Here is a 26,427-nt window from a genome sequence, read left to right on the forward strand (position 1 = left end):
CAAGAGGAGGCTACCAATAACAGCAAGAAAGACAGTTCCTCCCGTCCCTCTGTTCCGAGCAGACTGGCCAGAGCCAGAATGCTGGGAGTCACCGGCCAGAAGCCTGACTCCTGCACCAGCAACAGTGCGTCTGCCCTGGCACAGCCAGACCCGGTGTGCCCAGGCGGCAGTGCTAAGAGCGGTGCGGTCAGGACACTGGGCCCCGGGGGCAGCCAAGCAGGAGGCTGATGCAGGTTCTGTATTTAAAAACCATAATAAAGAACCTTGTGTAGAACATGCAAAGTTTTATGAAAAAAAAAAAAAAAAAGGAGAGAATATGACTTCTCTGTTGGCAGTTGCCAAAGGAAATGACAGACACACTGAATACAGGGGTTCCCTTGGGGAGAGGGCGCTGAGGAGAAAAACTCAGGCGGCCGTCCATCACCTGGGGGGGCGCCCCATCTGCATGGCCCCTGCCCCCCTTGGTGAGAGCCGATGCTCCCCGACTGAGAGCGATGGCAGCCGCCTGGAGCCCCTGCACCACGGCCCAGGCAGCTCCACACGTGGGCCTGCAGGACTAGCCATCCGTTTCCTGTGAAATGGCACATTATCCTTCTCCTGGGAAAATGCCACGAAGGCTTTTCTAGCTCTGTCTCCAAAGCCGGGAAACATGAAAGAGAACCTGACCTCGTAAAAGTCAGGAATTCCTGCATGACAGAAAACTTCGTCAGAAAAACCAAGAATTCCCCCGTGACAGAAGACTTCACGGCAAAGGGCAAAGGACAAATGGCAAACAGGGGAAACGTGTTTATCACAAACAACGGGATCCTCTCCCCTCATACTTGAAGAGTTCTTAGAAATGGGGGGTGAGGAACAAATAACAGCACAATAAAAACCGGGGAGAGGGAAGCTGAGACAGATATGGAAATAGCAGTGGTCCTTAAACAGATACAAAATACCTGACCTCATCATAAAGAGAAATCAATTCCAAGCTTTCACTACAAATGGGGGGGGGGGGACATAATCCAGAATCCTGTGTAGACATGCAAAGTTTTATTCAAAAAAAGGGAGAGAATGTGACTTTCTGTGTTGGCAGCTGCCAAAGGAAATGACAGACACACGGAGAACAGGGGTTCCCTTGGGGAGAGGGCGCTGAGGAGAGGACAAGGGGTTCCCTTGGGGAGAGGGCGCTGAGGAGAGGACAAGGATGGGAGTGGGTCTTTCCTCCCTGTCTCTTTTAACTTCCTGGTTTGTGAATCACATAAGTGACAGGAAGGGGAAAGGAAAGAAGGATAGGAAGGAGGAAATTCAGACGAGGTCAGTCCTCCCTACCTGCAGGGAGAGCGAGACGCAGAGAATGAGTAATCCTAATCCCAATTAAAGCAAAACTCAGGCAGCAGTCCATCACCTGGGGGGCGGGGGGAGTGGACTCTGCAGGTGAGCTGTGGTTCAGACAGCCGTCCATCACCTGGGTGTGGGGGGACTCTCTGCAGGTGAGCTGTGGTTCAGACAGCTGTCCATCACCTGGGGGTGGGGGGACTCTCTGCAGGTGAGCTGTGGTTCAGACAGCCGTCCATCACCTGGAGGGCGGGGGGAGTGGACTCTGCAGGTGAGCTGTGGTTCAGACAGCTGTCCATCACCTGTGGGTGGGGGGATGGACTCTCTGCAGGTGAGCTGTGGTTCAGAAGCTGTCCATCTCCTGGGGGTGGGGGAACTCTTTGCAGGCTGTGGTTCAGACAGCTGTCCATCACCTGAGGGGGTGGACACTCTGCAGGTGAGCTGTGGTTCAGAGAGCCGTCCATCACCTGGGGGGAGGGATGGACTCTCTGCAGGTGAGCTGTGGTTCAGAGAGCTGTCTATTACCTGGGGGGGGGGGGGGGGGTACGGGGGGGGGGGGAGACTCTCTGCAGGTGAGCTGTGGTTCAGACAGCTGTCCATTACCTGGGAGGGGAGTGGACTCTGCAGGTGAGCTGTGGTTCAGACAGCCGTCCATCACCTGGGGGGGGGGGGAGACTCTCTGCAGGTGAGCTGTGGTTCAGACAGCTGTCCATCACCTGGGGGGAGAGATGGACTCTCTGCAGGTGAGCTGTGGTTCAGAGAGCTGTCTATTACCTGGGGGGGGGGGGGGTAACGGGGGGGGAGTACTCTCTGCAGGTGAGCTGTGGTTCAGACAGCCGTCCATCACCTGGCGGGGGAGTGGACTCTGCAGGTGAGCTGTGGTTCAGACAGCTGTCTATTACCTGGGGGGGGGGGGGGGGGCGGGGGGCAAGGGGGAGTACTCTCTGCAGGTGAGCTGTGGTTCAGGGAGCCGCAGGCACTCACGCCCAGCCTCAGTGCACAGGGTAAGGCAGTGGCTCTGCAGTGATGGGGGCACAAATCTGGGACTGATGGGCACGAGCATAAGGTGGAAGGCTCCAGGCAGCCACTTCCCACTTCCCCCTGGGTCCTGGCAATCATGGGCAGTCCTCTAAGTGCCCTCACCACACTCTTCCCGTGACGCCAGCATGTGTGTGCCTCCTGCATCCCACCACGCTCACCTGCAAAGCTGCTATCAGAACCCAGGATGGCCCAGCACTGCCTGTGGCTAGAGGCAGCCAGCCCGGTTCCAGGCCACTGGGCAGCATCACTCCACCTGAGGTCTCACAGTGCCAGTTCCTAACCTGCGGCCTGTGGACCCTGGAGAGCTTGGAATTCCATGCAAGCAGCTGGGACTATTTATATACGCACGTTTGGGAGTGACGGGGGTACACAGCTTCCTTTAGGTTCTCGAAGGAATACGAGTCCCCAAAAAAGTTAAGACTCCCAGGACTCCAGTTATTAGAAATCTCCAACCTCCCTTTTCCCCTCCTGCCTCATTCCACAGCCTGGGTCACTGAGGCCCACAGAGGGGAAATGACTGGCCCCAAATCTCACAGCAAGTTGGAGGCAGAACCAGGACTGGACCCCAGTGCCCCGTGCCCCCATCCAAGGCCCTGCCCCAGCCAGCACCCCCATGCCCCGCCCCCAGCCCCCCCAGACCCACCTGACGGGCCCTGGGCCGGGAAAGTGGTGGCGGAGCCTGGCCTCCTCCCCGTGGCTCTGGCCAAGCTCCTGGAGCATGAAGCTGAGGCCGGCGACGGCGCCCTTCTGGAGGGCGCGGAGCGACAGGCGCCGGTACTCGTCCCGGGCGCGCTGGGCGCGGCGCCTCCTCTCCTCGTCCGCTGCCTTGGACCGCCGCACTGAAAGGGAGAGAAGTTCTAGAGCCGCAGCCCGGCCACACGGGAGCAGCCAGGTCAGCCAGGGCCCACGGGATTCCCCATGGGGCTGCACGGAAGCCCGGAGCCCGAGCCGGAGCCGGATCAGCAGGCCACCCAGCCCGGACCAGCAGCCCTGGACTAGCCTGTCCCTGGGGGACAAGGACACACATGACAGTTCAGTTCGGGGCTGCTCCTGGGCCCTGTTCCAGAATGAGCAGGAAGCCTCTGGAGGGAAATTTAGGTCTCCATATGCACTTCCTCCTGCAGTGCCCTGCTCAGAGCAGCCTCTCACACCCGCTGCCCACCCACCCAGCTTCAAGGGCACCGGTCAAAGGGGTCGGCACCTCCAAACACCACTGTGATCGCCCACTCTGACTGCGGGGTTCCCCGTGCCGGCCCTGGGCCGCATGCCTCCTCTGCACTAGCTCATGGCAGACATGCCAGGCCACCCACGGTTCGGTCGGTGGGAGTTTTCCAGAAAGAAGAGCGGGCAGACGCCATCCCTGAGAGGAAGCCTGGGCTCTGCAGCCCGGTGGGCGTGCCTGTAAGTGCCTGATCCTGAGATGCTGTGATGTCAGACAGGGCCCAGGGCCCTTATGGGCAAATTGAACCCAGAAATTTGTGCCCTACAAAAGCCAGTGACCTTGGAGAGATTACAGTCCCCGGTGATCGCAGCGCTCAGTGACAGACAGGCAGACAGACAGGTCGCAGAAGGAAGTCATACGCAGACGAGGAACTCAGCTGGGGAGGCCCTGAATCATTGGTCACACAGAGACTACACCAGCCTCCGGCCCAGCGCTAATCCCACCGCTGTCTTCCTCAAAAGCCTTCCATGGCTCCCACTGTGCACAGGGCAAAGGAAGAACCCCTTGGCCCTTTAGAGGTGTCCCACGCACCCACTTTCTTCCCAGCCCACCGGGCTTTGAGCTCTTCCCACACTCGTGCCCTGGTCCCACCAAGCTCCCACCCTCCTCCCTCCTTCAGCAAAGTCTTCTCTGTATGCGTGGGCAGCTGAGGCAGCTCAGAAAGGCCAGCAGCAGCCCTGAGGGCACTGAGATGCTGCAGCAGAAAGCAGGACTCGGTCTTGACCTTGGCAAAGCCAACCCTGCCACCCAGCCCAGAGTATGGCACCGGGTTCATAGAGTCAGACAGCTTTCTTCTCTCTCTCTCTCTCTCTCTCTCTCTCTCTCTCTCTCTCTCTCTCTCTCCATACATTCCCTCTCCTTTTTTGAGATACAATTGACATATAACATTGTGTAAGTTAAGATGTACATGTGTTGGTTTGATACATTTATATAATTTAATAATTGATACTGTATCATGAGCTAATATCTCCATCACATCCCATAATTATCATTTCATTTTTGTGATGAGAACATTTAAGATCCCGTCTCTTAGCAACTTTCAAATATATAACACAACATTGTTCACTATAATTCTATGCTGTGCAGTGGACTTCTAAAATGTATCCATCTTTTTTAAAAATATTTTTATAGATTTCAGAGAAGAAGGAAGACAGAGGGAAAAATAGAAACGTCAATGATGAGGGAGAATCATTGATTGGCTGCCTCCTGTACGGCCCCCAGTGACAGTCCAAGTATGTGCCTCGGAATCAAACTGTGACCTCCTGGAACTATGACCTCTTGGTTCATAGCTGGATGCTCAACCACTAAGCCACACTGGCCAGGCAAAAACTTGCCCACCTGTAACTGCAAGTTTGCACCTTCTGACCGACGTCTCCCCAGTTCCTCCACCATCACCCCCAGCCCCTGGGAACCACCATTCTACTCTGTCTCTGTGAGTTGGGTTTTTTCTACTCCTCAGACCCATGAGAACATACAGTACTTGTCTTCCTCTGTCTGATTTATCTCACTCGGCATAAGGACCTCAAGGTCCAACCATATTGTTGCAGATGGCAACAATATTTCCTTCTTTCTTGTGGATGAATAATTTTGCATTGTGCATGTGTATGCATGCATGTGTGTCTCTGTGTGTGTGTGTGTGTTCCATATCTTCTTTCTCTATCCATCCATTGTTGAGTACTTGGGTTGTTTTCCTATCTTGGCTAATGTGAATAATGTTCAATGAACATGAGGGTGCAGGAATCTTTTCAATATCCTGTTTTCATGTCCTTTGGTTATATACCCAGAACATTGCTGGACCATATGGTGGTTTTATTTTTAATTTTTTGGAGGAACCTCCATACTGTTTTCTAGAGTGGTTGAGCCAATTTGCATTCCCCCCAGCAGTGCACAAGGGTTCCCTTTTCTCCTCATCCTCACCAACACTCCACGGCTTCCCTAAGGGAGTCTCCAGGCCTCTGTTTGCCCCTCTGCCAAATGGGAATGACATGGATGCCTGCCTCACTGAGTTATAAAGGTTAAATGAAACTTACAGAACACTATGAAATGCTTCCGAAAAGCAACGTCTTATTAAATCAAGTCTCTCTAGGTGTGAGCTAGGTGCCTAGGAGCAGATCGCAATGCCACTTACCAGCTGCGTGACACTGAACAAGCCACTTACTCACCCTGGGCCTCCATTCCTCATAAGGAAGATGGAGATGGTAACAGTCGCTACTTCATAAAGTTGGTGAGGGTGAGGGAAGCTAACAACACAAGCCACTTAGAATCCGTAAGCACCATGGCAAGTTAACTAAAATTTTTATTTTCATTAGCCCTGGCACTGCGAAGTCCAAAACAGAGCCAAGAACAGTTCTTGGGCCGGCCAGGAGGGGGCACCCTTGCTTGTCCATCAGGTGGCATCTGTCCTGTGACCATTTGTAACTAGCTTCCCTTAAACTACACTCAGAACTTTAAAAGGTGGCTTTTAGTTCCTTCTCAGGATCAGGGAAGGATTTGGCCTGTATCCCATGAATCTGCTGTGAGAAAGCAGAATTCATGGAATGCTTTTTCATCTAACCCAGTGAATACAACAAACTACGCATAGAAGCCACGCTGGGAGCAGTCACGGCAGTGTTTGCCACAAGCCAGCAAGGTTTGGGCTGTCCTCCTGCCCCGAGGACCCACTGCAGCCAGCCGTGAGGGCTCACACCAAGGCGTCTGCCCCCTCCCACAGCCCTCACTCGCCCGAGGACTCCCACAGGCCTATTCAGCAGGCACTCCAGGGCCACTTTGCACACAGAGCAGTGGGGGCCAGGGGTCTCCTTTCTCCATCTCAAAGGGAGAGTCAGCCTCGTCTCACAGAAATAGCCGAAAGACGACAAAGCATGGAAACACTGAAGACTTTCATGGAAGGTTGGATTTAGATATAAAAAATGGACTGACCACACTTCACCTTCATTAGAATGATATAAAAGCCTAAGTGACTGGCCAACTGGCTGACCAGCTGGTAGCTATGATGCACACTGACCACCAGGGGGCAGATACTCAACACAGGAGCAGAAACCACAGGCCTGGAAACATGGAACAGATTGATGAATCTCAGAGGGAAGGAGAGATGAGGGAGGGTGGGAAGAGATTAACCAAAGATCTTATATGCATACTAGAGGCCCTGTGCACTGATTTGTTCACCAGTTGGGTCTCTCAGCCTAGCCTGTGGGGATTGAGCCAAAACCAGCTCTTTGACATCCCCCGAGGGGTCCTGGATTGCAAGAGGGTGCAAGCCAGGCCAAGGGACCCCACCTGTACACAAATCTGTGCACTGGGCCTCTAGTGGATAAATATTTTTTGTAAAAAACAGAAAGCAGCATGCGTTGGCAAGGACATGGAGAAATTGTAACCCTTGTTTATTGTTAAGAATGTAAAACGGTGCAGCTGCTGTGGAAAATAGTATAGCAGTTCCATAAAAAATTAAACATACAGTTACTGTATAATCCAGCAATTCCACTCTGGATATAGACCCCAAAGAACTGAAAGAGGGATTGGAACAAGGATTTGCACACCATGTTCACAGCAGTGCTAAAGGCGGGAGCAAAACGTCCGTGGATGGATGAACAGAGAAACACAGGGCAGTCTATACATACAAAGGAAGGTTGTTCATCCTTAAAAGGAAGGGAATTTGGCCCATGGATGAGCCGTGAGGACATTGTTAAGTGAATAAGCCAGACACAGCAGCCAATAAGGTGTGATTCTGCTTATATTCCACTCGTGGTACTTGGAGTAGTTAGTCATCAGCGGAAAGTAGAATGTGGCTGCCGGAGGCTGGGGAGGGGGAGGGGGTGGGGAAGAAGGGGGTTAGTATTTAATGGGGACAGAGTTGAAGTTTGGGAAGATGGAAAAGTTCGGGGGATGGTGTGACGATAGCACAACGTGAATGTACCCAGTGCCACTGAACTCTACACTTACAACGGTTAAAATGGCACATTTTGTTGTGTATTTTACCACAGATTTTAAGAATGGACATTCTATAACCTCCAGTTTGGCTGAGAATCAAAAGGCCGGAGTGCAGCTGCATGTCACTGTTGGCTGGATGTGTGCCCAGCTATGGGTCCACCTCGACCTCTCCCCCCTACCCTTCTACCCCACCCCCACCCCCCATCTCTCATCTGGTGAGAAGGAGAGGTCCCTTTCATTCTGCCCTCCTGTCAGGGATGTGCCCATGCCTGTCTAGCCTGAGGCCACGTCCTCAGACCTGGGACCTTGCTCTCCAGGATGCCAGCTGGACCCCCCTGCTCAGTAAGAAAACCAAAATCTCACAGTGTTTAGGGTCCACCCTCACCCATATCAGACCTGGGAATTTCAGCTGCCTCTAGCCGGGGAGGAGGGCGGTGGAGTGGGAGGGGAGCATTGTGCCTGGCGTGGCTCCTAACACAGTCCTTATATTTCTCTGTTCATCCATCAGGACAAGTTTGCATACTGCTGGGTCTCAGCTCCCTTCACCCAAGGGCTGCCCAAACTGCCAGGCTGTCCTGGACTCGGGCCCTCATCTGCCCATGGCTCCTGCTCAGTTCCCCAACATGGAGACGACACCGGAGTGGGCTTCCTCTCGCCAGAGTCTCTGAGCAGTGACAGAGCGCCACAGACACAACCAGGCTCGTCATTGTGAGAGGGAGGGTTTCTACACTTTTAATGACACGTTGGGGCAGGGGGTGCATATTTGCCCAGCCCAGCTGTACTGAGTGCCTACTGTGTGCCAGCTCTGTGCCGGGCAGGACAAGCTGTGCCTTGCACAACTGCAGGGGCACAGTCACCACATGACCATCGTAGATTTGTGCAGATGTTGGAACAGTTGTGTGGCAGACGGCTGCTCAGAGTCTTGAGGAATGGGTGTCTTTTTCTTTTCTTTTTTCTTTTTTAATATATTTTATTGATTTTTTACAGAGAGGAAGGGAGAGAGATAGAGAGCTAGAAACGTCAATGAGAAAGAAACATCGACCACCTGCCTCTTGCACACCCCCTACTGGGGATGTGCCCGCAACCAATGTACATGCCCTTGACCGGAATCAAACCTGGGACCTTTCAGTCTGCAGACCAATGCTCTATCCACTGAGCCAAACCGGTTTCGGCTGGGTGTCTTTTTCTAATTTCACAAAGGCACCATCTCCGCTGGCTGCCAGGCTGGTGCTAGGGGATGCAGATAGAGCAGCCTCTGCCCTCAAAGATCTTTCCATGTAGTAGGGAGACACACCCACAAATGGTGAGTGGAGCTGCGGAGTGGGGGGCGAGGGGGGGGGGAGGAAGGGGTCCCAGGATGCTGTGGAGCTCCAGGCAGAGAAATCCTCCAGAGAAGGGCCTCTAAGCTGATGGCTGGTGGACACACAAGATTCCATCAAGAGAGGCTGATCATAGGGTATGCCGGGCACAGGAAGCTCAGGGCCAGAGGCCCAGAGCAAGAGGGAGTTCGGGCATCCCCCTTGGAACGGGTCACGTGGCTAAAAGACAGAGTGCGCAGGGAGGGACAAGAGGTGAGGATGCTGGGACAGAACAGGCCTTTTGGGAGACCAACCAACCCTGGCTACTGAACCGGAATGCTTTCCCAAGGGTTTGGCAGCCACTGCAAAGTTCTCAGTGAGAGAGCACTTGTTCAAGATGGATTTGGTTCCATTGTTGGGAATGAATCCGACAGGGACAAGAAGGAAGAAAACAGAAATCCAGGCAGAGAACAACAGGGGTCAAAGTTAAGGCAGTCAGGACAATGGGGAGGAGGGGTATAAATTCAAAAAATATTAAGGTGGTTGAATCCTTACAAGCTGGTAGAGACCAGCCTGGCCGCAAGCCTCTGCCTATGGCAGGCAGGTGATAAGGCAGGATGGAAGGATGAGGAGGAGGAGGATTGAGTCTGGACGTGTGGAGGTAGGGGTGCCTTTGAGATCCCAGGAGGAAAGGTCCTGTGGGCACAAGGTCCTGGGAGAACTTTCGTTGCTGCTCTTCACGAGACCTCTCTCCAGAGAATTACCCACGGTCCCTGGGCCCTCTCCCAAGCTCTGCCCAGACAGAAAAGGGCCTCAGGCTTTACAGAACCAGATGGTCTAGCTACGACCTCCAGGAAACTGAGTGTTTCAAAGCAGTTTCAGTTTGTAGTAACCCCGTGGGGGAATAGAATAATGTCCCTGGAAATCAGTGTGTAATCCTCTATGCAGGAAAGGACACCAATAAAGCTTTAGATTGTGTATGAGAGCAGGTGTATTTAAATTCTGCTCCATTTTCCACTCCATGTGACCCTGGATTGTGACCATGGCAACTTGAATTACCACCTCTTTATTTCCTCACCTGTAAATGGGGGCCCATGGGGTTGCTTTGAGAGGTAAATGCGAGTGCATAGAAGGCGGTTGGACAGCTCCTGACACATGTGGAGGTTCATTGTGTGTGATCTGGTGTTGTTGTTGTCGTTGCTGCTGTTGTTGTTGTATTCACTTGTGAGAAGGGAACTAGAATGCCATCTTTAGAAAGGGCCTTTCTGGTCCAGGCACAAAGGGTGAGTGCAGGGAGGACGTGGGGTGGGATGAGAGCTGAGCAGAGTCAAGAGCCTTGTCAGGAAAATGGGAACATTGACGTTTTGTGAAAAGGAGAGGTTCCCTGGCCTCTGGGGAAGGGAAGCACGCAGTGCAGGCGTTGAAGGATGCGCATGCACACAGGCCTCTGGCGGCCCAACCCGCTGGAGCAGCTTCCCTGGGGGAAGAGGTGGTTTGTCACCAAGACAGTGAACCCTGAGAAGTGAGCCTCGGGGAACACCAGCCAGCTCCACCCATGGCTGCGTGGATGCCACGGCTTCTGAAGTCAGCTGCCAATGGTCCTTGTCCTGCCCACAATCCCTGATGGCTCCCACAGTGAGCCCCGTGACCATCAGGAGCAACATCAGCAGTCCCATAAGGCCAGAATCCTCAGAATGACTTGCTTTGGGGCCACTGTGAGCCCTTGAGGAATCTTGGATGATCAAGAGAAGAGAGAACCCTAAGCAGGCCACAAACCAGGCATGTGGGACTCACACTGGCCTTATTCTGAGCTGTAAAACCAAAACCATGTGGCATCAAGTTCAGGGCCAGTTGGAATGGGTTGTGACAAAGGAGAAAGGGCACAATTGCTCATCCCGTCAGTGGGTAGAAAAGACCCTCCTCCTGTGGAATCCTTCAGCTTTCCCTCCAGCCCCAAATTCTGCTCTGCCCCCACCCCATCTGCAGACCACACGGCATCTCCACAGGCCCCTCGGGTTCGGCCTGTCTCAGCAAATGGTATTTCAGAATCACTGACGTTGAGCCCAGATTGCACAGCACACTCCTTTCTGGGAGGGAAAAGCACGGGACCCACATCACCGCCTCTGTGCTGCGCCTGGGCATGTCTCCTCACTCGGCTCTGACGATGCCAGCGGGAGTGAGGCAACTGGAGTGCAGCGGTGGGTGAGGAGCCACAGCCAGGCCACACAGTTCCAGGAGGGAAGGAAGGGGTTAACAATACAGTGCGTGGTTCGGTGGTTGAGCATTGACCTATGAACCCGAAGATCATGGTTTGATTCCAGGTTGCAGGCTCAGTCCCCGGTGGGGAACGTGCAGGAGGCAGCTGTTCAATGATTCTCTCTCATCATTGATGTTTCTCTCTCTCTCTTTCCCTCTCCCTTCCTCCCTGAAATCAATAAAAATATCTTTTTTTAAAACACACAATAATACAGGGCCGATTTTTGTAAATAATATCACTAACCAAGTCACCCTGGCTCATCTCTAAATCTCGGGGCAACTAGATGTTACAGAACTCCCCACTCCAGCAAGTTCACAGCTGAGAAATAATTAAATGAATTTCTGCTTCTCAGAAGCCAGAGCCTGCTCTGCTGTTTGAACTGAATAACTAAGTCTGTATTAAAGTGATATGAGAGGGAACAATTCCCTTTTTTTTCTAACTTGAAGAATTTAATTTAAGTTTTTTTTAATAAAAAACTGCTGTTCCCAGTAGATTAATGGCCCACTCTATCTTTCATATTAAATTAATTGAATGACCAGAATGGCTTTGCTGAATTTGAATGGCAGGCTCCAGAATTTAGCTCACCGATCTTTAAGAAGGCATAAAGTGAGGAATCAAAACCATGGGACCTGTATTATCATGTCTTTCCTCTGGGTTTGGGAGCTTTTTCCACTTTCTCTTGCCACGCAGCACATTAATTCGCAATCAGGCCGCACTCGGCCAGATGATTTCCATTCTCCATCCCAACGAAACAGCAGCCCCGCCCATACACTTTCCATCTCATCGTACAGCTACGAAAAGAGAAATGCTTCACCAGAAACAGCTTAGAAAGAACCTTGGTTTCTTCCCTCTCTTTTCACCCTCTCAACAAGACTCAACTCAAAATGACTGCCCCCGTTTTACAAATGAGGAGGCTGAGCAACTGAGCAGGAACTTGCCCTCAGTCACACCAGCAAGGGCAGAGCTAGAACCGGATTGCCAATGGGGACTGCCAGTCTGGGTCTCCTTCCCCCACCATAGTAGCCTCATAATTGTCCATTGTAATTGTAATTGTCCATTATTTTTTCAGTATAACCTTTGCCCTTCTTTCCCTTCCATTCTGAATTTAAATGAATGAAGTATTCTTAGCTCTTGACCATCTTATCTTTCTGGCCTCATTTTCATCATTGAACTTCAGGCTACAGCCACATTAAAACATGTGCCATGTCTTATACACACAATGACCTTCCTTGTTTTTGCTTGGTGCTGTTCCCTCTGCTAACATGCCCTTCCCTGCCTTCTTTGCCTCCCTACTTGTCCCAAATCAAATGTCATTTTCTCCACAGGCCTTTCCAAATGCTCACCTTTCTTGGGTGAAAAAAGATATCCCAGGCAAGTGGAAATAAAAAGAGAGCAGGGGTAGCTAAACTTGTATCAGACAAAATAAACATGAAACCAAAAATGGTGAGACCCTGGCTAGTTTGACTCAGTGGATGGAGCATTGGCTTGCAGACTGAGACTTCTCTGGTTCTATTCCAGTCAAGGGCACATGTCCGGGTTGCAGGCTTGATCCCCAGTTCAGGGTGTGCAACAGGCAGCTGATCAATGATTCTCTCTCATCACTGATGTTTCTATCTTTCTCTCCCCTCTCCCCTCCTCTCTAAAATCAATAAAAATATATTTTAAGACAATGGTTACAAGAGAAAAGAAGATCATTATATAGTGATAAGGGGTCAATTCATTAATAAGATATAACAATCATAAATATATATGCCAACTAAATATATAAAGTAAATATTATCTCGGGATTATTGCACTGCTGATTATAAAGGGAGAAATAATCAGCAATACAATAATAATAGGTGATGTCAATGCCCACTTTTAATAATTAATAGATTTCTCAATCAGAAAAATCAATACAATCTTAGCAAATCAAAGTCAACTGTACATTAGAATAATTATATACCATGAGCAAGCAGGATTTATTCCTGGGATGCAAGGATGGCTCAACATAATTAACCCATGTGATACACTACATTAACAAAAGGAAGAATATAAGTCATAGTATCATCTCAATAGATGCAAAAAAAAAAAAAATTTAGCAAAATTCAACATCCTTTCATGATAAAAATTCTCAACAAATTAGGTAAAGAAAAAAATGTGCTTTAATAAAATAAAACCATATATGGCAAGACCACTACTAACATGATACTCAGTGGTGAAAGAGTAAAAGCTTTTCCTCAAGATAAGGAACAAGACAGATAAGAATGCCCACTCTCACCACTTTTATTCAACATAATATTGGAAGTCCTAGGCAGAATAATTAGGAAAGGAAAGGAAGTAAGATAAATCTAAATCAGAAAGAAGTAAAATTGTCTCTGTTTGCAGATGGCATGATCTTGAATATAGAAAACCCCAAAGATTTCACCAAAAACTTGTTAGAGTAAGCAAATTTAGTATAGTTGCAGGATACAAAATCAACAAAATTGGCCGAAACCGGTTTGGCTCGGTGGATAGAGCATTCGTCTGTGGACTGAAAGGTCTCAGGTTCGATTCCGGTCAGGGGCATGTACATTGGTTGCGGGCACATCCCCGATAGGGGGTGTGCAGGAGGCAGCTGGTCAATGTTTCTCTCTCATTGACGTTTCTAGCTCTCATCCCTCTCCTTTCCTCTCTATGTAAAATCAATAAATATATTTTTTTAAAATCAACAAAATTGGATACAAAAAAAATAAGTTGTCTTTCTATTCACTAACAACAAACTACCCAAAAAATAAATTACAAAAACAAACCCATTTACAATAGCATCATAAAAAATTACACTTAGAAATAAATTTAACTAAGTATGTGAAAGACCTGTACATTAAAAACTATAAGACACTGATGACAAAAACTGAAGAAGGAAAGATATCCTGCATTAACAGAATGAAAGAACCAATCTTGTTAAAATACCCATACTATTCAAAGTGACCTAGAGACTCAATGCAATCCCTGTCAAAATTCCAATGGCATTTTCCCCAGAAATAGAAGAAACAATCATTAAATCCCTATATACCCTCAAAAGATTCTGAGTACTAAAGCAACCTTGAGCAGGAAGAACAAAGCTGGAGGCATCTCACCTAATAGTTATTATTATCACTATTAATTTGGTAATTATTATAAAAAGTATTATAATGCTATCATAAACAAAACAGTATGTCACTGGCATAAAAACAGATATGTTGACCAGTGAGAACAGAACAGAGTCCAGAAAGAAACCCATGCATATACCATCCATTAAACTTCAACAAAGTCACCAAATACACACAAGAGAGAAAGGATCATTTCTTCAATAAATAGTGTTGGGGAAACTGTATATCCACATGCGAAAGAACAAAACTGGAGTGAAGACTTAGATGTACAACCTGAAACTATAAAACTCCTAGGAGAAAACATAGGGAGAAAGTTCCTTGACCTTAGCAATGATTTTTGGGAGTATGACACCAACAGCAAAAATAAACAGGTTGTACCTTTTTTTGGTTTGTGTTTCCCTGGTGATTAAAGATGTTGAGCACTTTTTCATGTACCCATTGGCCAGCTATATCTTTTTTTGAAAAAAAAAATATACATATATATATATATATATATATATATATATATATATATATATATATATATATATATATATATGTAGGTTCTTTGCCCATTTTTAAATCCAAGTATTTGTTTCTTGCTATTGAATTGTATGCACTCCTTATATATTATATTTTGGATATTGGCCCCTTATTGGATATATGGTTTTCAAATATTTTCTCCCATGCCATAAGTTGCCTTTTTCATTTTGTTGATTGTTTCCTTTGCTGTGCAGTAATGTTTTAGCTTGATGTAGTGTATATGTGTGTGTGTGTGTGTGTGTGTGTGTGTGTGTGTGTTATTTAATGAAGTTTTATTTTCAAAATGTACAGCTGTGAGACCTGTTGTTCCTGCATCTTCACCAGCGGCGGGGCCTCCCCCAACCCCTGGCGTTGCTGGTGTAAATTATTGGCTCTGGGCTTGGAAACGAGTTTACTGAGTCCTGTACTGGGAGCTCCCACAGGGCTGCCCTGGCCAAAGAGCGACGTACTTCCGCCTCAGAGACAGCGGCCGGGCACAAGCTGATAATAGCTGGGAGCCTCTTACGGTTTGTCCTGTGCTGCTGTCAGACAAAACTGGGACGTTAACTGTCCCGGACTTGGCCTCTGGACCACGTCTTCTCTTGGCCTTGCCCCAGAGTAGCTCGCTGGGCCTTTGTTTCTTGGCCAATTTCCCCGCAGCTCCTCCTTGTTGTCCTTGGACAGCAAGCAAAACTCAAAGAGCAGCTGTGAGAGGTACAGGCTGGGCTGAGGGACCCCACCGGTGCACATCTGAGGTAGGGGAGGGATGCAGGAGGTTGGCCAGCCACGGAGAAACCGTTGGAGGGCTCCAGGACGTGTCCAGCCCATCTCACTCAGTCCCAGTCGGTGGACCTCAGCAGCAAGCTAACTTACCAGCCGGAGCATCTGCCCCCTGGTGGTTAGAGCACATCATAGCGAGCAGTTGAGCGGCCTTAGCATGTCATTAGCATTGATATTATGCTTTGATTGGTTGAATGGACAACCAGATGACCGGACAACCAGACACTTAGCATAGTAGGCTTTTATTATATAGAGGATATCCAAAACAGGCAAACACATAGGGCAGAAATTAGATTCGTGCTAGATGTGTGGTTTCCCGGGTGTGGCAGGAGGAGTAACCAGTGGGCACAGAGTTTCTTTTTGTGGCAATGAGAATGCTCTGGAATTAGATAATGGTGATGATTGCACGACTGTGTAAGTAGACTGTGATCACTGAATTGTATACTTTAAAGGGATTTGTACACTGTTGTGGGAGTTCCATTTCAATTTTTTAAAAGTCTGAGTGATGAATCTGATGTATGGTTAAGAAAGGCTGAGGACCAGAGACCTGGAAGTGGACGTCACTTCCCATCTCCGCTCCCCCTGCTGTGGCCGTGGTTCAGTGGTCTCTGAAGCGCACCATTGAAGCAGCCTCCCTTCTCATTCCCATGCCCAGCCTCAGTCACGTCACTCCCCTTTAGAGGCTTCCCGCTGCGCACCTGTATAACGTGCTTTCCGTTTTCTGTATTTTTACGTTGGACATCTGGGACCTTGGGGCCTAGAGACACCCCTCCCAGCGCCAGCCAGTTCCTAAGGGTTATAAAGCACTGGCTTGCCTTCCCACATGCAAACCAACCCATCCAGAGCCCATGTCCCACCACTTCCTGTAGCTAGTTCTTACACTCTGGGTCATGATCCAGCTGCCCCAATATTACCCAGGGCCAGGTATCAGCCCACTGGAGACAGCTCCTTACCCCAAAGCCTGCGGAAGCCATTCACACCAGCCAAGCCTAAGCCTGCCTCCCCTTCCCACGGAATCCACACGCAGGCTCTTGCCCCATTCCCCTTCACCCCCTCTGCCTCCTGATTAACCCTGGGCCTTCCCTGTGTGGCCCTGAGTGGTGAGCCCTCTGTTTCTAGGAACCGGAAGTAAAAAGTTCTCCCTGCAAGACAGTCATTTCCGCGTCTGCAGGTCCCACCGACCCTTACTGCAGCAAGCCTGGGTGCACAACCACCACAGCCTACCCTGACCCTACCTCCCTGTCCATCTACCTTCTCAACACCCAGCACTCTCCAAGCTGCACACCCGCCACAGACAGCGCCCTCTGCCCCAGCACACCACAGCCTTCATGCTGCACCCATGCTGGCTCCCCACCTTAGCTCAGAGCCCTCAGCCTCTGCTCCTTAGCAGGATGGACACCTGGATGGTTCTGGGTAAAGACCTCTGGCTGAGTGAACTGGACTGAGGCTGAGCAGATAAGCAAGTGGGCGGGGAGGGCGGGGAAGGCAGGCGGGTCTGGGCCCTGAGGACCAGGCTTTACTCACACTGCTCCTCCCACTCGCGCTCCTCCTTCTCGCTGGCCTGGCTCTGCAGCTGGGCCTGCTTCAGCGTCCAGTACAGCTCCCTGGCCCTCTGCTCCTCCTGGCGACGGATCTGCTCTTCCCCTCGCTTCCTCTCCTCTTCCTCTTTCCTCTAAAATGGGACAGAATAACGTTAGGTGACAGAGAAGTGCATCTGTGAGTGCGCAGCAGGGCCACCTGAGCTGGATGGGGTGGGGTGGGGTGGGGTAGGATAGGGTAGGGTGGGGTGGGATGGGGTGGGCCAGTGTGGCCACTCCTGTCCCAGCATCTGCAACTAGAAAGGGCAATCGTTACCCTCAGCACGCTGAGGTAAGGTCGGTGGGTTGAAATACGTGGAACAATTTGTAAACTCCAGCTTTCTGAAAAGATAAGAGGATGCTGGGCCAGCCTGGGCCACACTTCCATCTGGTCTTCCTAGAGGCTTCAACTGAGCAGGACATGGTCATGTCTTATCCTGATGTCTCCAAGAGAGAGCCGGCGTGGGGCCCCAAATCTCCCATTTTTGTCCCATTTTTAAGCTCCAAAAAGGTCATGTGTGTGTGTGTGTGTGTGTGTGTGTGTGTGTATGTGTGTGTGTTTTCCCCCATCTTTGTCTACATCAAAGTGACATATGTATGTTAGATATTCATCATAAGCCCAACCTTGTTATAAAACACAGCAATTCTCCAAATAACCTCATCCCAACTGACCCCCCTGGTCGGTGCCCCAAGGCCGCCATTTTAAGGTATTTTTCACTGTTCCTGTTTACGTTTGTCTGAATAATGCCACCAATTCTTAACTTGCTGATTCTAGACATTAATCACTGCCTTTCTGTTTTCGTACGTGAGCAGGTAGCACTTACACTTCCCAAACAGGGACACACCCGTACTTCCCTCCCTCATCCACACGGTCAGCACCACAGTTTGTGGTTAAAGCAGTAAGCAGTATAACCGTGGCTCACTGTGAAGCCAAACAGAGTGATATTTCAGTTCTATGAAGTACATTTCTTAACTTTCTAAGTAGGCCTCTGAAATCCCAAACATCTCTCAGATATTTCTCTGTGTTTATTATATCAGTTGTTACAGCCGTTATCTTTTTCCAAGGAACACCCCGCCCCAGAGACCATCTCACCTTCTTCCCTTATTTCACCTGCTTGCTGCCTCGGTCTCCTGTCCATCCCTTTTCAGGACCTGCTCCTCAGCCTCCCTAAGGTAAAGCCCTTGCTTGTTGTTCTACATTTTCTTTCTTGGCCACTTCCTCACTTTGCAGCCTCAGAGCTTACAGAGCTTACACAAGTAAGGATTTTCCAAGGGACACTTTCTGAGTCTTGTCTGAAAGCATCTCTATGCTACCCTCACCTATCGCTGCAAACTTCGCGGAGCTCACAGAATGTGATTAATAATCGCTTCCTGCAGAATGTGGAAGCCTGTACCTTCGTGTCTTCTCCCACCCAGCACTGCCACTGGCATTCTCATTCTTCTGCGTAAGGAGTGGTTTTTCCTTTTGTCACGGACGTTCTGAACTTTTCCAATGAGGTGCCTTGGCTTGGACTGTCTTTCGTTGATTTGGTTGGGCATGTGAGATGCTTCCACCTAGAGCCTCAGGTCCGTCCAGCCTAACACATCTTGGCTTAGGGTTTCTTGGACAATTTCTTCTCTCGTTTCTGTTTTTGCTTTCTACATCTCCTACTTGTCAAAAACTGTCTTCTTGAGTTGATCTTCTAAGTGCCTTATCATTTCCCTCTTGTTTTCCATCTCTTCCCTGGTTGATTTCACTGACTTTATCTTCCACACCTTCTACTGAATGTTTTATTTCAGCCCCTGCACTTGTAATCCCCAGGGCCTCTTTCTTATTCTTTGGATGTTCCTCTTTGCTTCATCGCACCCGTATTTGTTTCATGAATGCAATAGCCCATTTCTAAGGGTTTTGGCGTATTTCCTTCCCCATCTTCTGACCTACATCTTTTCCTCTGAATTTTCTTTTGGGATCTTTTTTTAAGTTTGTTTTATTTGCTGTCATTCATGCGGGAGGCTCTCCTCAGATGTTTCCTGACCCCATTCAAGAAAGAAAGTAAAGATCTGAATGGGAGACTCTGGAATGCTGGGTGAGGCACCAGCCATCTCACTGAGAAACCTTCCAGCATAAGAATCTAGGGGTCCTGCCTTAACCGGTTTGGCTCAGTGGATAGAGCTTCGGTCTGCGGACTGAAAGGTCCCGGGTTCGATTCTGGTCAAGGGCATGTACCTTGGTTTCGGGCACATCTCCAGTAGGGGGCGTGCAAGAGGCAGCTGATCGATGACTCTCAGCGATGTTTCTAACACTCTATCTCTCTCCCTTCCTCTCTGTTAAAAAAAAAAAAAAAAAAAAAAATCAATAAAATACTTAAAATAAATAAATAAATAAAAATCTAGGGGTCCTGCCCTAACTGGTTTGGCTTAGTGGATAGAGTGTCAGCCTGCGGACTGAAGGATCCCAGGTTCGATTCCGGTCAAGGGCATGTATATTTGGTTGCAGGCATATTCCCAGTATGGGGTGTGCGGGAGGCAGCTGATCGATGTTTCTCTCTCATCAGTGTTTCTAACTCCCTATCCCTCTTCCTCCTCTCTGTAAAATATCAATAAAATATATATAATTTTAAAGAATCTAGGGGTCCTTTCTGAGGTTATTCAGTATCCGTCACTCTGTTCTACCAGGAGTCTGTGGTGAGGGAGGTTGTGGTCTGGACAGTGCTGGGACTCAAGCAGACTGGACCTCTTCATGGGATCACCAGGATTTGAAGTGCCACTTGTGCAAATTTCCCCCCAAGTCTCACCAGGAGTGGCCAGAAAGACTCCTCCCAGGATTGGCAGGGGCAGCAGCTCTACACAGGTAAGGTGGTCCAAGTCCAGCCCACGTCCTGCATGAGCCTAGTCCCTGCTTCTCCCCTCAGAGTACTCTTTGACCCTGACCTCCATGCAGAGGGTTAACCGATGCCCCATGGAGCTGGGACTCATATCTGTGGAGTCATTCAGAGGCCCAGTACTCTGGCCATAGTTTCAGAATGGTGGCCTAGCAAGCAAATGAATCCTACGTAGCTTCTTTATCACAGGATCGTATAAGAGGCTGATTTTATGTGGCTCAAATTGCGCATATATATATATATAGTGTGTGTGTGTGTGTGTGTGTAAAAAGATGCCACACAAAAAGTATTTGCTGACCTTGTGGACCCTAAGAGCAACAGATGTGGCTGCAGATCCCACAGTTCAGAGCGCAGACCTTGACTTAATCCTCCTGTTCCCAAGCTGCCCTCCCCTGCACTCTCCACCTGCTGGGCCCCAAACTTTTCCCTTCCAGCTCCACCCCACCTTCTGGTCAGGGGGAGGCTGTAGTCACCCGGAAGGAGCAGTGCACAGAGAATCAAGACAGGGTGAGTGACAGAGAGGACAGGCAGCTGCCGTCGGCTGCATGACCAGACGTCCTCTCAGAAGAGGTGACGAGATCTGAGACCTGACCATTAGGAGGAGGCCGCGAGCGAAGCTCATGGAGGAGAAACCTGGGGCCCAGGGAGCCCAAGTGCAGTGGCCCCAGAACTGCACATGGCTTAGCAGGTTTGAGTGTGTGATTACCTTCTGTGGCTGGAGGGGGAAACGGCAACATTCTATTCTCGAGGAGTCTGCGATGACATGGGATGTCGAGAGGCCTAGTCAGCAGTGGGATGTGTGAGCCTGGGCTCCAGGGCAGTCTGGGGGGAGACACTGGCTGAGGCCTCTCTGTGGAGGAGGATACCTCTCAGCCACAGACTTACTGTAGCCGCTGAGAGAAAGGGTGAAGGCCAAGAGAAACACCCAAACTGTCCTGGGACACTCCTCCACGTAAACTCGAGAGGAAGAGTTGGAATCAGAAAAGCAGCTTGAGAAGGAGGCCAAGGCGTAAGATAGGAATCCAGAGGGGCGATGTCTGCAGGCGAAGCCAAGAGAGAAACCATTCCGAGCGAAAGAGAGTAAAGTGAGCTGCAGGCTGCTGAGACATCGAAAAAGATAAGGACGAAGAAGCCACAGGGACGCAGGGACAGGCCACAGGATGATGTGGAGCGTGGGGAGGGCCGTCCTAGTGGAGGGGAAAAGCACAGGTGGGCGTCAGAGTCGGGGGGGGGGGAGAGTAACTACAGACAACCTTTGACCCTTCCTGTGAAAGGAGCAGAAACGGGAAGGAGCAGCCAGGGGGGATGTTGAAATGGGCTGAGTCGGGGTGAGTTGGTTGGTTTTAAGATGGGAAATACTAGAACAGAGAGTTAATGACTAATGCAAAGTGGGAACCAGAGTCCAACTCCAATGCAGAACACGTCGTTTTACCCCAAAGCGTATTCCACCTTCATCGGTCACATGTCTCTGTCCAAACTTCCTTTCATAAGAACACTGTGATAATGAATTGGGGCCACTCTAAAGACTTCACTTAATCACCATCCTTTAAAGACCTTATCTTCCAATGCGCTTACATTCTGAGATTCTGATATATACTTAGGAGGACACAATTCAGCCAGTAAAAATGAGACTGTGCCCCAGAGAAAGATCATGACTGGCATATAATGGACAAGTAGCATTTAACCACTCACCACAAATTACAAAGCAGTGTTCCCATTCCCACCAGCTGAGGCAAACGAAAAGCAGCAAGTTAAAGGACAGCACCCACTGCCCCACCCCCAAGCCCCTGGCAACCACTGTTCTACTCCCCGCCTCTACAAGACCAATAGATTCAACGTATCAGTAAGATCATGCGGTATTTGTCTTTTGTGTGTGGCTTATTTCATTTAGCATAAGGTCCTCCAAGTTCATCTGTGTTGTCACAAATGACAGAAGTTCCTTTTTTTTTAAGACCAACTAATATTCCATTGTATGTGTGTTCTGTGTCCATCCATCAGTCAACATTTAGGCTGTGCTTGGTAAAAGGGTACAAAGGTTAGGTTATGTCAGATGAATAAATTCCGGGAATCTAATGTACAGCCTGGGGACCAGTTAATTCTGTGCTGTATACTTGAAGTTTGCTAAGGGAGTAAATCTTAAGTGTTCACACCACACACACAGAAAAAAAAGGTAACAGTTGAGGTGATTGATTTGTTAATTAGCTTGGCTGTGGTCATTTCACAATGTATACACATATCAAAATAATGTACACCTTCAAGTTTCTTTAAAACATATTTCTATTGATTTCAAAGAGAGAGGGAGAGAGAAATAGAAACACCAATGACGAGAGAGAATCATTGATTGGCTGCCTCCTGCATGCCCCCTTCCTGGGGATCGAGCATGTGCCCTTGACCAGAACAGAACTTGGGACCCTTCAGTCTGCAGGCTGATGCTCTATCCACTGAGCCAAACCAGCGAAGGCTACACCTTAAATGTTTTAAATTGCCTTCAAAGAGGAAGGGAGAGGGAGAAAGAGATAGAAACAACAATGATGAGAGAGAATCACTGATCGGTTGCCTCCCGCACACCCCAGTGGATCGAGCCCCAAACCGGGCCTGTGCTCTGACTGGGAATCAAACCATCACCAACTGGTTCATTGATCGATGCTCAACCACTGAGCCACATCAGCCAGGCAAATATATACAATTTTTATTTGTCCATTAAACTTCATTAAAGTTGGGGGAAATCACGTGAAATAAATGTATAATCAAAGGAATTGGCAGGGCCATTGTTCCCTCGTTCCTCTTCAACTGCGAGCCGGACACCTAAGCACCAGAGCCTGAGCAACCTCCACCTCAAAGGGACATGGCCGGCTCTCCTGCGACAAAAGCCAGCTCCTCACGGCGAGGAGGATGACGGAAGGACGCACTGTGCGGCTGCCCACGGGAGGCTGCCTCTCCCCTCCGGGGTCTCGCTGACGTGCTCAGCCCTCGCAGGCTGAATTGCTGAACACGCTTATCCTTGTGCTGCAATCAGAACCCTCAACCCCTGCGCTCACCCAAGAGAAGCCCTTCTTACGTTTCCCAGCTAAAGGCCGATGCAGCCACAAGGCAGGTAGGCAAATACCCCCGCTTCTACGGTAGGAACCGCCTGCCTTTTTCTGGCAAAGAGAGGCCCTCTGAGCGGTCCAGCTTACTCAACCCCCTTCTCCTGATAACCCATCGGTAACAGACACCGCAGGAGCCCACGGAGGCGGCCCGCCTGGCCCCAGTGGAAAATATCCCCAAGACTCCTGCTTCTCTGGAAGGCACGGCGGGTTTTGTGGTCAGCCTGGCCCCGGTAAAGCCACTGCGTTTTGTGCGGTGATGCACCCCACAGGGCAGGGCCGAGCCTGTGTCCTTCATTCCCCCAGAGCAGGTTCCCAGCTCAGGGCCCAGCAGCCTGTAGGTGCTCCCCAAACACTCCCCGGAGGAGGGGATGAATTAATGAACAGGTGAGGATAAGATCGGGCTTGCGATGATCCGTGATGGGGAAAGGGTAAACCACATCATGTCTTCTGGTTGATGCCAGCCTTGTCCAAGAGATACTCAGGTAAAGGCTACAATTTTCAAGAGAAAACCGAAAGGCGGGAAGTTTTCCAACCACTTGTGGTTCCGTTGGGAGAGAGGCAGGGATAGTCTCTATAGCTGTAGAGCAGTGTTTCCCAAAGTGTGGTACGCGGACCCCCAGGGGTACGAGAAGAGTTTTGTGGGTGTATGCGTTGCACCGGAGTTTGGTGGGGATATGCACTGCACCATGCTTAGCTGCGCCTAATTCTACGTTCTCATGAGTACGAGGGGTACTCAGAGTTACAAAAATTATAGAAGGGGTTCACATATGTCAAAAGTTTGGGAAACACTGCTGTAGAGGATTTCACTGTGTGGCCAAAATGAACCCCAACCTTCAAGGAGAGAGCGAAAAAGAGAGAGATGGCTTTGATAGAAAACGGAGGAAAATTAAAGGACAATGTAACTGTCAGCTGTGTCTGCTGTTGTGGGGGGAGGAGGAGAGAGGGGAAGTGGGGTCCTTGCTGTCCATGTTCTGTGGTCTGAAGCACAGGAAGAAGCACCCAAAAGCAATCTCATGAGTCAAGAAAGCAGGAAAATGAAATGCAAATCTTATCTGGCCTCCTGACCCCCTTTTTCTAAAGGAATGCCATTCTATGCATGTAAATCGCATTGAAACGGCACCAGCCACAACAGAATGGTTTTTAAAAACAGGTTTCCAGCTGTCTGTGTGTTCTGTTTTGAAGTTCTGTCTTTATCCCTACACAAGATATTCCCTCTCTCTCAGTCTCTCTCTCCCTCTCTCTCTCTCTCTCTCTCTCTCTCTCTCTCTCTCTCTCTCACACACACACACACACAGACACACACACACACTTTCTAAAAGGAATTTTCCCTGGTATTTTCCTGGGACCAGGAGAATATGCAGAACCTGGCTTCCTCCTCAGCACAGGCTGCCCAGCCAGCATCCCTCCCCCACCAGCTCCTCATGCTGCTCTCTCTGCTCCTGCACCCCCACCGCTCCCTCTCTGGGGTGAAGCCTCAGCTCACCCAGTCAAGTACACCCTCTTTCCTCCACGTCTGCTTCTCCTTCCAGCTCCAAGGCCGACAGTGGGCCTGCACCTGTCCCGCAGCCTGGCGCTCAGACACTTGTGCTCTCTGAGTTCCCTCATCCCACCCCCTACGTGATGCCAAGCCCATGGACTACACCACCTCCGTGGCTCTATGTCCCTCCTCTTCTACCTCTCCCCACAGTCACAGACCCGCCATTTCCCACCTGACCATTTCCCACCTGACCTCCTGCTGGCCTGTCCTTCCCCCCAAACTCCCATCACTTGAATCACACCATCGCCACCAGCGGGCCTCACAGAACGTGATCTGACCATGTGATCCTCACTCTCGGCTTCACACACGCAGACAGTCCACCCTTAATGCAGCGTCCAAGGGCTCCACAGCCACCTCTGGGGTGATGTCTGCCTCCAGCACCATGGGCTTCTTTCTCTCCCCCAGCGCAGCGTCCATCTCTCCACTGATCTCCTGCCACCCCTGTCTGCGCTGTGCCCTGTGCCCAGGCCCCAAAGGTGCTGCTTGGCCTCCACTGTGGTCCCCAGGGGGTGGCTGGGGCTTGGCTTGCTTACAGAGTGGTCCCTCTCTCCCGGGCACCCTGTAAGCCTTTTGAGAGCCGGGAGTCAATTACTCTACCTTCACCCAAAACACCTGCACTCAGATCCTCAGAAAAGAAAAGGAAGTAAATGAATGCTGTTGGTGTGCTGCTGAACGCCAGACTCACGCCGTCGGCGCCTTGGTGTTGAAAGACACAAGCAAAAGGACCTAAGCCCATCTCTAAGCTGATGCATAAACTCCTCTTGCAAAGCTGTCTCAGGCATGTATGCTGATTAACAAACCACCAGAAAACTGAGTGCTTTAGAGCAATACCCACGTTCCTTGTGTGTGAGTCTGTGGTTAATAATTCGAGCAGAGCCTGGCTGGGGGCCCTCCGCTCCACACGGCAGGGGTCCAGAGCCCAGAAGACTCCCTCCCCTGGCTGCTGTTTCTGTACCGACAGCCTGTGATTGCAGGCTGAGGGGCTTCTCGCAGGCACCTTGCAAAGTGACCTTTGCCAAAGGGGCAGGAGTAGAAGCCGCAGTTCCCTTATCGCCTCAAAAACCACAGGGTCATGTTCACAGGTCCAAGTGCATGCTGCAGGTCCACACTGCCACTGGGCACCGGAGGAGAGAGACCCCAAAGGAGCACCACAAAGAACTGGCTGCCAGCACTTTTAATCCACCGCAAACCCTTTTCAGCGCTGTCAGCGATGCTTAACGGTTTCCTGTGATGAAGAGCTCACGGCGACACAGGGGAACCATCGCAGACAGGCTGGCAGCAGTATCCCGGCTCCCGAACCTGATCCGTGAGCGGATATTGCTGACGCCCTGCCCGGTCAGCCCCCCACCTTCGTGCCCCCTCAACCCCTGCCTTGCAGATGCTGCCCACATTTCTGAGGCCCCTCAACACACAGACCTGCCAATCAGGATTACTGTGTGTATCAAAGTCTGAGCAGTCAACCTTAGCAAATTACTTGTTAAAACAAAAAAGACTGTAACACAGACACCCACACCTGAAACCTACATGTTCATGTTGACCAACGCCAACCCAATATTTTAATAAGCACATACATAAACCAATAAATGGCAAACGAACACAAAATGGCCATAACCTTCTGTGGAAACAACACCAAACGCCCGCATTTGGGTCCCTCCGTGAACCTGAGGGGGGCCTGACTTCACTAAACCCTCCGTGAACTCTAACACAAAGCGACCCACAATGTATCGCCCCTCAGCAGGGAGGTTCGGAAGGAGACCGCCCATCACAAACACCCCTGTGGAAACTCAGTCCCTCTGGGATCTCCTTGTACCCTGGCCCCCGCCTCTGAGGCTCAGCCCTCCTCTGGGGGGGGGGGGGGGGGGGGAGGGGCAGAGATTGGAATGGGTCAGAGATACATAGAAAGTACTGGT

At 50.1% G+C, this 26,427-nt stretch overlaps 1 protein-coding gene across 1 annotated transcript in view; it reads right to left on the minus strand.

The window, feature by feature from the left end:
* The window catches only part of SH2D4B (SH2 domain containing 4B), a 72,692-nt gene that overhangs the window by 23,909 nt on the left and 22,356 nt on the right, over nucleotides 1–26,427 (minus strand). Inside the window, exons 4-5 of the mRNA XM_084904125.1 lie at nucleotides 16,978–17,125; nucleotides 3,002–3,197 (exon numbers count right to left, since the gene is read on the minus strand). Coding sequence (XP_084760251.1) covers nucleotides 3,002–3,197; nucleotides 16,978–17,125 — 344 coding nt within the window. The remainder of the gene's footprint in view (nucleotides 1–3,001; nucleotides 3,198–16,977; nucleotides 17,126–26,427) is intronic.

The sequence above is a fragment of the Pipistrellus hanaki genome (genome assembly GCF_964339955.1).
Source record: "Pipistrellus hanaki genome assembly, chromosome: 14".
NCBI lineage: Eukaryota > Metazoa > Chordata > Mammalia > Chiroptera > Vespertilionidae > Pipistrellus > Pipistrellus hanaki.